This window comes from Scophthalmus maximus, chromosome 6 (genome assembly GCF_022379125.1).
Source record: "Scophthalmus maximus strain ysfricsl-2021 chromosome 6, ASM2237912v1, whole genome shotgun sequence".
NCBI classification, from domain to species: Eukaryota; Metazoa; Chordata; class Actinopteri; order Pleuronectiformes; family Scophthalmidae; genus Scophthalmus; species Scophthalmus maximus.
This window is the reverse complement of record NC_061520.1, coordinates 5,586,236-5,597,533: the sequence shown is the minus strand read 5'-3', so window position 1 is coordinate 5,597,533 and position 11,298 is coordinate 5,586,236. Positions and strand designations below refer to the sequence as shown.

The 11,298-nt window shown below is 44.5% G+C and overlaps 1 protein-coding gene and 1 pseudogene across 1 annotated transcript; one reads left to right on the top strand and one right to left on the bottom strand.

Annotated features, from left to right (window-relative positions):
- On the bottom strand, positions 1-5,647 carry LOC118309128 (annotated as a pseudogene).
- Positions 5,648-9,872: 4,225 nt separating this feature from the next.
- On the top strand, positions 9,873-10,926 carry LOC118309123 (olfactory receptor class A-like protein 1). The gene has a single exon (XM_035630866.2). The coding sequence runs from the start codon at positions 9,893-9,895 to the stop codon at positions 10,832-10,834; it is 942 nt and encodes a 313-aa protein (XP_035486759.2). The 5' UTR covers positions 9,873-9,892; the 3' UTR covers positions 10,835-10,926.
- Positions 10,927-11,298: the final 372 nt, after the last annotated feature.

Here is an 11,298-nt window from a genome sequence, read left to right as displayed (position 1 = left end):
CATTTCATGTAATTAGGATCCAATATTTACACTAAAATCAGCCAAGACGAGATAAGAGAAATAGCTCAAGTGAGCAGCATCGTGCTGTGCTCTCGGCAAGAGACTAACGAATGTTTTACCCTGAATGTTGAACTGCTGTTTTTGACTGTTGACCCCGTTTCCAAGTTATCTTCAGGCAACGGTTTGCAGCTTTTTCCTAAGATGCGAAATGTATCTGCATCTGCAGCACTAACGGCAAAAACTCCATTGAGAGAATTTACAGATGTGAAACTTACACGACACTGTGGATCTTACATGTCACTATCACATGTCTCTATCTATCCACATTAAGGTTTTCTGTTTGTAGTCACGGCTTCATATTACATTGTCGGTGTTACACGAGATTGGTAATGTCACTGCGGTTTTTTTTTGGAGTGACATACGGAACGCTGACTTTTCGCATTTGCTTCAGCTTTAATGCATTTTATTGAAAATTCTGAAAATGATAGCGTTAACGGCCGTCACTGTTATTCCTGGAGTTGAATTTGTCTTCCAAAACCCCCAGTTTGAGCCGGAGCCCCACTACGCCCGCTGCCTTTTAACCACAATCATTTAAAGAGATTAAAATCTGGGCCCTGAGCAGATGCACTCACACAGCATTCAGCATGAATCAGTGTCCCGGGGGGGGGGGGGGGGGGCGCGGCGACTCTGGATTTTCTCATCAAAGGATGAATCTCTGCAAACTGACACGTCAATGAAGCCCTCTCCTCCCTGATACATTTATTTCTCTCTTGAAACGTCTCTTTCCCTTTAAAAAAGAGTCTCAGTAAGACTACCTTAATAAATATGAAACAGAAACTGGCTCACCCCTGAGAAATAAATGATGAGGTATTGAGAGAACACTGACGTGCCGATACTTGGTTCACATTAGGGCAGGTCTCAGCCTTCAGCTTCAGCCAATTCCAACTGTAACCCTCATCCTTCCTGTGAAACGCTTTATTAATATTCAATCATTTCTCAGAAGTTCATGTGACAGCATTTCCGTGCCTGTCTGTACAGTTCTCACTTCGACTCAGCAAAGTCAACCTTCTCCCTGTTCCACTCCTCGCTCCCTTCGTCCTCGTCTGTTTTCTCTTTTTCTTACGGTGTGACACACTGCTGGATGTGCAGCAACATCATCGATGTCATTCAAGTCTCAGCACAGCATTGCATATCTTGCCTGAGAGTTGCAGCAGGCCGCCGCCCTGAGGCCTCAGAGGCTGAACCGCACCGCGCCCCACACATCCCTGTCCTCACAAGTACACTGGAAATGGGCGTAATCGGCGGTGGAGCAGCAGCTTCACTGCCTTTGCATTTGGACATCCATATTTTTTCCTTCTCTTTATAATAAATCCTTTCTTTGGGGGGTTGACTTTGTCTCGGCACTGAAGTAGAAGAGGCCTCGTCTTGTAACCTTTTTCAATAAACAACAATGACATTTTGGGAAATGCACTTATTTGCCCTCTTGCCGCAGGCTTGATTGGAAGATTGATTCCACTCTTTTTTTGTGCGCGCAATAAATATGAACCTTGCAGCCGGCAGCAGCAGAAAAGAAGAACAGGAAACAGCTTGGGAAAAACCAGCTTCTTGTCAGACATGTTGCCTTTACTCTTGGGTCATTGTAATGATGCGAGATAAGACACGTTGATAAGGGAGCTCTTGCGGCGTTGTTCAGGGGATTTTGTTGTCAATGGATTAAGGGGGACACCCCCCTCCCGCCCTTTAGTCCTCATTGTGCTAATCAGATAGAGTTATGACAGTGATCAATCTTCTCATCTTACGTCTAAAGCAAATAAGCTTCTTTTCCTGAGTGGCCAATTGTTACTGTAACACTTTGCTTTCAGAGATGCAATGTCCACCATTAAAACTCTAGAACCGGCCGTTTTCACACGGATATTAACGCCAGCATCTCAGCCTCCCCTAAAATGGCTTGTTATCGGTTTTCCCCGAGACAGAAACAGTTCTAACTTTTGCCCGGGTTGCGTTCCATTTTTCTTCCCACCGCCTCGCTCCTTGCTTGCGTGCAGCGCAGCATTCCAGGCATGTTGGAACACGAGCGCGAGTGTTCCCTGTCTGAGGGAATCGGTTGAAACCGGGTGGATGCAGAGAACAAGAGTGACACCCATGCAACTCTGTGACTTAAGACTTATTGACCTAAATGAAATATCATGTTAAACGTTGGTCTCCTCGCGGAGGCCACTCTGGGGCAGAGTTTGGAGGTCATAGCTGTCACAATATTTAAATACCTTTTCATTTTGGTCAGAAGAAAACACTAACTGGGTGCTGCACTGAATTAAAAAGCGCTTCTAAGATTTAGACTTTCCTCTCTGTCCTGCACTTTAAATTACTAAATGAGTTGATTTACATAAAAGTACAGTTGGGGGGGGGGGGTTCCAATGGCATGCTCCCATCAGTAGCTTCACTCTAACAGGGAATAAATCCTCTAAACAACTCGCCTGAAGAAACGTCCCTTTGAAGGAGAAAGCAAAGACGGTATCAGCGAACTTAAAAAGGGCTTATTATGTCTGTCATTTCCATATAAAAATATGGGGGTTTGAAAGTACCGCAGGATGTGCTTATTACAGATACATTTTCACCGCAGTAAAAAAAAACAACTAAAAAAACAAGTTTCCAGTAGCCACAGTCAGTCAAAACTCTTCTTAACTGGGAAAAACATCACATAGAGGGGCTTTTATGTTTTTTTCATGGGATTAGGAGCCAAGTTATAGTTTTGGTCCAGGAAGTATGACATTCAAGGTCACTGGCCTAATTGATCATTTTGAACGGAATGATGGCGCTTTGGGAAATGGTTTCACGAATCGTCATCAAATTATTTCCAACTCATCGGTCAGGCTTGTTATCACTGTTTCTATGCATGGCCACATCAGATGTCAACTGTCCCTCCCTTCATCTGTTCAAACAGAACTAATTCCAACACACAGGGTGGCTGTGGTGGATTCGGAGTCTGATGTTCGTGTAATTCAAAAGGTTTTTTTCCCCTCCGGGGGGGAGGCGAGGGGTGTGTGGCTTAACATCCATTTACTGAATAGGAAGAAAAAGGCTATATTAGGGTGTGGACTGTCTTCGAGGCGGACAAGGGGGCGAGGCTTAACCCCGTTGCTGCTTTACCATTGGTGGAAACGGGGGACAAAAATACCTGTACCTGCTGCAGGTAAACAGACTGACACCAGGCACTGCAGGGATGGACTACTCCGGACAGCTTGACTGCTTCTTCTGTTTTTCTTTCAGTGTGCCTCTTCTACACGTCTGTGTTGTTTGTACTTCTGTGCAGATCAACTCCGCTGCGAACTCCGACAGAAGCGGAGGAGTGAGCACTCGTGGGTGGGTTTTATTTGGTAAATGTGAGTCGCTGGTTCGACGTTTGCGCTTCCAACGTAACTTTTTATGCAATTTCACAGATCTCGCCTCGTGACGCAGGTGAGTTGACCCCGATGACACGTGCATGTGAGCAAATTTCAAACTCTGTATTTTACACAGAACTGAGTCCCGGAGGGGAAAATGTGTGAGCTGAAGGTCGGTCGGTGATTTGAGAGTGGGGCAGCCGGAGAGAGAGTTACGTCTCTGCAGGTTCGGTCTCTGCGTGTTCCACAGGTCCTGTCTTGTGCAGGGAGAGGCCTGCCGGGCACACCCTCCACACACACACACACACACACACACACACACACACACACACACACACACAGTGCGAGACACATGACCATATACACCAGTGGAACCTGTCTTTCATGTATTTGTTGTTGTTTTTTTAAATTTTTACCTGCCACTTCTTTCCTGACAGAAACGGGGAGAGGTGACACCACTGAGAGTGTCGAAGGGGAAATCATCCGTGTCGCCCGCCCCCCGAGCGACTCCTCACCGGAGCCGCCGGCGTGCTCGCTGCTCCAATCAGACCATCCATGTATTCTATCCTTCATTCCACCGGAGTCTGTGTAACGTGCCAATCAGATTTCTGTGGTTTGAAGAGTAAGACACATGGAATTTGTCATCTGGAGACAACTCTTGCAAAAGAAATGTATAGAATCACATCACCTTGTGCCTTTGTCATACTTTTGAAATAAAGCAGAATGTTGCCCTGTGACAGATTATATGTGATTTGCTGTCAACCTGGTGTTGGATGCAACAGTTTCACACAAGCACAGGCGGAGGGGTTTCTCCTCCGTCTTACCTGCATTGCGACAGCGGTTGAGGAGAGCGCTGCATTGATTGCACTTAAGAGTTACTGCAGGATCTGAGAGTGCCGCCGGACCCACTCTATGTCTGTTAGACTGTCACTCACACAGGTTCTTACGTCCCCACTCCGTCTCGCTGCCCTTGCTTCTGCGAGACATGGCAATTACATAATGACTCCCTAAAATTCCCACCGTTTCCACACAGACAGTAAACTCCTCTCTGGGGATCGTGCCCAAAAATGTGAACTTTGTGTCCCTCACGTTTGTGCCTCTTTTTATGGCTGCGCCCCGTAGTGCATATACTGTCAGCGTTGTGATGACTAATTTGGTATTAAGCGATGAATACATTTTTCATCCTGTCCCTCTAAAGAATACTATTTTTCCATTAGGGTTTTTATGTAATTCAATTAACCTGTGACATTAGCACGTGACATTTTCAACATCCATTTTCACTGTCTTAATTGTAGCTAAATGGGCAGTTGGAATTCTTGTTGACAGCCACACTGAGCCCTGAGTCACCCCAGCTATAATTATTCCACACAACCAAGGGGGAGGTAACCTAACGAATAAGTAAACAAAGCGAGATTCATACAAAGTATTGAGTAACATGGTTGTTGTGACAGTTTTTTCTCCTACATTACAGTTAGTGAGACAGTAGGTTCCCCCCTGCCCGCAGGTACTGTACGCCTCATCATCCAGAGCTACAGGTGCTAAACTCTCACACGTTATTAAGAAAAAAGAAAGGGCGTCATTGTTATGAGCTACATTACAGATGGAAACATAATGTCGCCAGTGTATTACAAAGACTTGACCCAGACCTCAGTCCTTCATCATCTTCCCCTGTAGCTCTCTGTGAGTAATCGGCCATCAGGGTCGACCCACGACCCACCTCGGCCTGCCATTCACCTTTCTGTTGGATGCAATTATGACCACAGGGTTTAGTGCAGCTTAGAGCGAGGAGAAGAAGACCCACAGGTCAGAGGTCAGCGAGGACGTCATGGTCTCCCTCACAGTGTGAGTGTACACCCAAACCACGGCTTTGGCGGCTCGTTGCTCGTTGTTCGTTGCTCGTTGCTCGTTGTTCGTTGCTCGTTGCTCGTTGCTCGGCCTCCACCACTACGGCTGCTGCTGCGCAGTCCTTCCACCTGCTGGCTGTGCTTGTAAAGAAAGACCAGGATGAGAAGAATGGCTAGGGTCATAAGGGCCATGGGGCACCATGTTCTCTGCCTACCTGGGCTGCCCTGTTGGCCTGTTTGGACAGTTTTGAGGGGACGTCCTTACTGTGGAATTGTGCATTAATGCTATGGTTTCTCGTGCTCGTGTTATTCTGTCTTCCAGCTCCTGCTCATGCAGCTGCCGAGGAGGAAGAAGAACACAAAGCCCAAATAGTGGCAGACCAGCAGCAGGTTTTTCGCAGGCCAGATGTGGGAGGATGGCATCTGCTGGAACTGGGAGGAGCCAGTTTTCCTGGTGCAGCAGGAGGAGACATGACAGGACGACAGCAGTGTGTTACATGGTTGAGGGATAGATAGAGAATCCTGCAGGGACAGAAAGATGGGGGGGGGGGGGGGGGGGGGAGATCAAATCAATAAAACCTTGATCATCAGAATCAGAAAAACATACCTTCAATGAGCCTTGAAGAGAAGTAGCTTGTTTGACACATTCAGAAAAGAGGAAGTAAAGTGTGATACATGTAAAAACTGCTACCAGTAGTAGTAACAATAATACACACACGGTAAGCGAATAGAAAAATGTGCAAAAAATAACTGCGCAAAGTACAAATCTAGGCCTCTTAACCACCTGCATACAGCAGATCCAGGGTCCTGTCGCCTCCGGTAACGCAATCAGTTTATCATTTTATTAATGTTGAGTGATACTTAACTTTCAAAATGATATCAGAAAAAAATTGAAGTTTACACACTCACCTACTGTAAGAGCAGTCCCAGTGGACGAGGTCTGGACTGGAGCCTCGTCCCTGGTCCCCTCTCTCCGGAACGTAGTCGAGTTGTTTGTGTTCTTACTTGCAAACAGGTAATGGCTGTTGGATCTGTTTTGTACGGTCCATTGACTTCTCTCCCCTCTGCCTCCAATTACTTGAGATCAGTTCAGATGACTGCCTCTGTCACCGCGCTGGGTTTCGGGCGGACAGGATAACACAGAGAAAGCTGCGTTTGGATTTATTGACAGCGTCCATAGATCCAACCAGGAGATGGAACTGTATTAAATGAAGGGCGGTATCTATTAGTTTCATGTCTATACTCCAAAAAAAAAAAAGATTAAAACTATTTCTCAGAGTCACTGTTTCACTAGACGATTTCATGTTTTTTATTTCTCTAGTACTAAAGTGAGATTTCCTTATTAGACCGTCCACACACTACGTTTGGTATTTTGTTTTGATTTTTCTGAAATCAATTCGACAGGCTCGCACCAGTTAAAGAGACGGGCCAGTCATTCCAACACCACAGTGTCCTCCAGTGGAGAGAGCTGAAAAGACAGAGGACGTCCCGCTCAGTGTGCATGACGGATCACCTTCAGTTTCACTCGGAGAGCCCTGACACGATTTATGATTGTGTAATTCACCCAGTGCAATAAAAGTCCTTAAAATGGAATTAAACCTAAACCATGAGGATGTTGTAAAAGCCAACCAGTGTGGGCGGGCTGCGTGATTTAACTGCAGGGACCCAGTGATGAATATTAAGGCTATTTCTCACAAGACCACGAAATTAAGAGAGACTACTCTTACACAATAATTCTACAATATGACCATAATGAGATTACCTATATTTTCAGCACTGCATACAGTAAGCAATATGTAGGTGGAAGTGATGATTTACTTACCACTTATCTTGCATGTTCAGATTTATACTCATACCTCTACACTTACATTTATGTCATATAAGATAAATTGTTTTTATTTAGTTTAGCTTGTTTTATTTGTTAAATTGACCTTTATTGCAGTAGAGGAATCTCTTTTTTTGCTCTTCTTGGTTTTTTTCTTATTCAAAACAAGAGTCTAAGGACGTACACATTGTAAAAAAGATAAATAGATGTTTAGTTGTGTGGGGGGTTTTTTGCTATATGAGTCAAATGACCTGACTTGTCTTGAATATATAAAGAACAGAGAAACAGGTCACGCAGAGAGGTGCTTACATTGATAAGTTAGTCTCTGTAGAATGGATGTAATGGGTAAAGGAATGTTTTTCGACTGAGCATTATGGATGTAAGCATGATTTAAATGAACAATTTCAGGGGGAAAAAAGGTTGTCTCAGGGTGTAATGCGGACATATCGTAAACATAAAGAAATCTAAAGTCATGGAACGTCACTTTCCCCCCCTCATCCCCTCAAATGCAAATATGCGAGACCCATCAGCATCAGAGTGAGAGGCTGCTAAGCCAAAAGCTTCTTAAATCACATTTCTGCTGTGGGACAGATTAACTGTCACAGTGAGAAGTGCTCTGGATATTCCTCTCTTCACCAGCCAATAGATGTTTCGCCCTCTTCAGCATGTCTAAAGTTGCGAAAGGTTCAAAAGTGACGTTTCTCTGAGCTAATTTGAGTTGCATGTAAACAGCTAGGTGATTGAAATGCCATTCATGTCCTAATTCAAGAGAAGTAAGTAAGTAGTAATCCAGTAGGTTTGCTTGTAAAAGATGTATATTATAAATCTTAGAGGCCACCCTCTGGAAAAGGGAATGGAAAAGTTTCAGTTATGAGTATACGCGGGGAATCAGTAACTGACGTTATTTTCAATTCGTACAAACTCTTTGGCCTCTTTGTGTATTTTATTGCATGTACAGACCAAAATAATAAATTCAAGGACATAGTAACTTTTATAAATTGAATTAGTGTAATGGGGGGGGGGGGGGGGGGGGGGGGGGGGGGGGGAACAATTTACATCTTCCATGAATGAAAAACAAACAAATTTTAAAGACACAGGGGGGAAGCCTGCTTTTAAAAAACTTGCAGTGTACTGTACATGATGATGATGATGATGATGATGATGATGATCCCCTGAGCAGGACATGCTTCAACTTGCCATTTTAATCAGCTCTCTGAACGCGTAAACACGTTAAAAAGGGAAAACAGGGAAATAACATCTTATGACGCCTGTTACCAAAGCTTGTTCTCGGGAGATATCACGTTTTATCAAACACCAATATACGTCACGTAATCGGAATTTAGCAACTGAGAAAATACTCATATTTTCCATTTACAGTTTAGGTACAATAGATGCCGCTGTAATGACCTTGGGTACGTGTTACAAAATTCTATTAGAGCACATGTTAGCACCGAGAGTGAAGAACATAAATGAATAATGGCTGGTTGTCCCTATGCCCCCAATTAGTACGGACACGTGTTGTTATATTGCTAATTGCCTCGCTCCGCTGTGTCTTTTAACATGCTCCCAGGACATGGAGGAGGAGAGCAGCTCCGCGTGTGGGAGCCTCTCGACGGCTCATTCAAGGCATCATCAGGCTCACGTTGCATCAATATTAACCTCACACTGTTGTTTCCATAAGGGGCTGTTTAACTCTTTTTGGTGTTGTTGTTGTTTTTTCGGATTGTAATATTTCAGAAGGTTGATTTGTTAGTTTCTCTGTGCAAAGAAAGTCGCATGCTGAATTAAACAACAGGAAGAGACTATTAAAAGTTTAGAATTCACATACCTAAGAGATCTAAATAACTTTAAATTTCCCAACAATAAAGCCTGAAATTAATCTGAAATGCTGTCACAATTCATTTCATTCATATCTATAAAAAGGAAGGGGCCATCTGTAGACTCATGCAACCGTTGTTTGACATTTAATGTCACACGTGCTACTGTATCTGATTCCCAACCAGAAAGTGTACTAATTAATTAATTCCCCAGTTCTATTTTCATTGTCATTGATCTTTTGAGCTGGCCTTTAGGGTGCCACATAGTTTTTCTCCCTTGAAAAAAAGGGAATATTTTTAAGATAAATAGGATGTCACATTTAAAACTTAAAAGATTTTCACTTTTTTTAAAGAAACTGGGCCTTGCTGTAATCATTCGTCATGCTCGCACTCGTCATTAAAATATCTCATTATAACACTTTGTTATAAACGCTGCAAATTGTTGCAGCTCAGCAGAAACGTTGTCAGACACAAAGAGAATTCTCATACTTTAACTTACTGTAATGATTTATTTAATCCAGATGACTGAGGCTATATATATTTATTAGGCATCAAATTCATTTTGAAAGGAAAAAAAGAACTGAGGATTTTGTTCCCCACCATCTAGGAAGGGATCGGTGTAAAAAGCAGTAATGTAACAGCAACCAAATATTGTTTCTGCAAATACACACACACACACACACCTAACTATTGTGAGACAGACTTGAAAAATTGTGTGTATAGTTCAGTGCTGTTGTGTTCCCTGACAGCGTTCGTCTTCTGAGACCATCGCAGATTTTGTTATTTGTTAAACTGGGCTGAACACCATGTCGGCCAATGATCTCAAGGGGCATCGAAGACTATAAATTCTAATGACACTCGGTATTAAACGGTTAATGCACAACAGGCTTTACTTTACCATCTGCGACTTCAGGTGAGCACCGGCGTTATGCAACTTGATGTAACCAACTTGTAGGATTGTGATTTTGTGCAGCGTGTTTGCAACAGATTTGCTCCTCTGTCTACTTTGCGCAGGCGTGCGGTGTCATGGATCTGTGTGTGACCATCAAAGGGGTCTCCTTCCTCTTGCAAACAGGTATGGGCATCCTGGGGAACGTCGTGGTGCTGCTGGCCTACTGCCACATCGTTTACACCGAGCCCAAGCTCCTGCCTGTGGACATGATCCTGTGCCACCTGGCGTTTGCCAACCTGATGCTGCTGCTGACCCGCTGCGTCCCTCAGACCATGACTGTGTTCGGGCTGAGGGACCTGCTGAACGATGCCGGCTGCAAAGTGGTGATCTACTCCTACCGCATTGGCCGGGCGTTGTCAGTCTGCATCACCTGCATGCTCAGTGTGTTTCAGGCGGTGACCATCGCCCCCGCTGGGCCCCGCTTGTCTAGGCTGAAGCCTGCCCTTCCCTCCCTGGTGCTCCCAACCTTTGCAGGACTGTGGCTCCTAAACATGGCCATTTGCATCGCGGCCCCTTTCTTCTCTATGGCTCCACGTAACGGCACTGTCCCCGCTTTCACCCTCAACCTGGGCTTCTGTCATGTGGACTTCAGAGACCACCTGTCTTATGTGATCAACGGGGTGGCTGTCTCTGGGAGGGATTTTGCCTTTGTCGCCCTGATGCTGGGCTCCAGCGGTTACATCCTGCTGCTTCTCCATCGCCACAGCCGCCGGGTGAGAGGGATCCGTCGCTCTCAGGGCGCTGGAGCAGAGACCAGGGCCGCCAAAACCGTGGTCACCCTGGTCATTCTGTACGCGGTCTTCTTTGGGATTGATAACGTGATCTGGATCTACATGCTGACGGTGACTAAGGTGTCACCGGTGGTGGCTGATATGAGGGTGTTCTTCTCCTCCTGCTACGCCGCCCTCAGCCCCTACTTCATCATGTCTTCAAACAAGAAGGTCAAGGCGAAGATCATGTGTGCATCTGAGCAAGACCAACCATCAGTGGACACTCAGGAGTCGAATGACAAATGACCCCTTTTTCTCTGTCTTGACAGGCTGCAGACAAACCTGCCTGACAACAGCGGAGAGTCGTACTCTCAGATCTTTTCATTTTGACCACTGGTGCACAGATGACTGTCATTTAGCTGAGCAATGGACCCTTTAGATACTAGTGCTATTCCGTGCTTTTCTCTTATATGTATAATTTTATCAGAATCATAAATACACAGGTGTCTGTACCTGCAGTGTAGTTTGTGCTCATTTTATATCATCATCATCACTTGAGATAAAATAATAAGACAAATAATAAATTTAAAATGGAGAAATTGCATGTTTGATTTTTCTTTTCTATGAACACCATGACTCTCGCACTTTTTGGGTAATATCTTCATGATTGAATGCACTTATTGTAAATCGCTTTGGACAAAAGTGTCAGCTAATGTAATGTAATGCTGTTTATACCTTTCACATTATTGCATAGTTCGATCAACATACTC

Coding starts and splice junctions, on each gene's coding strand:
- LOC118309123 (XM_035630866.2), top strand. CDS start 9,893: ATGGATCTGTGTGTGACCATCAAAGGGGTCTCCTTCCTCTTGCAAACA.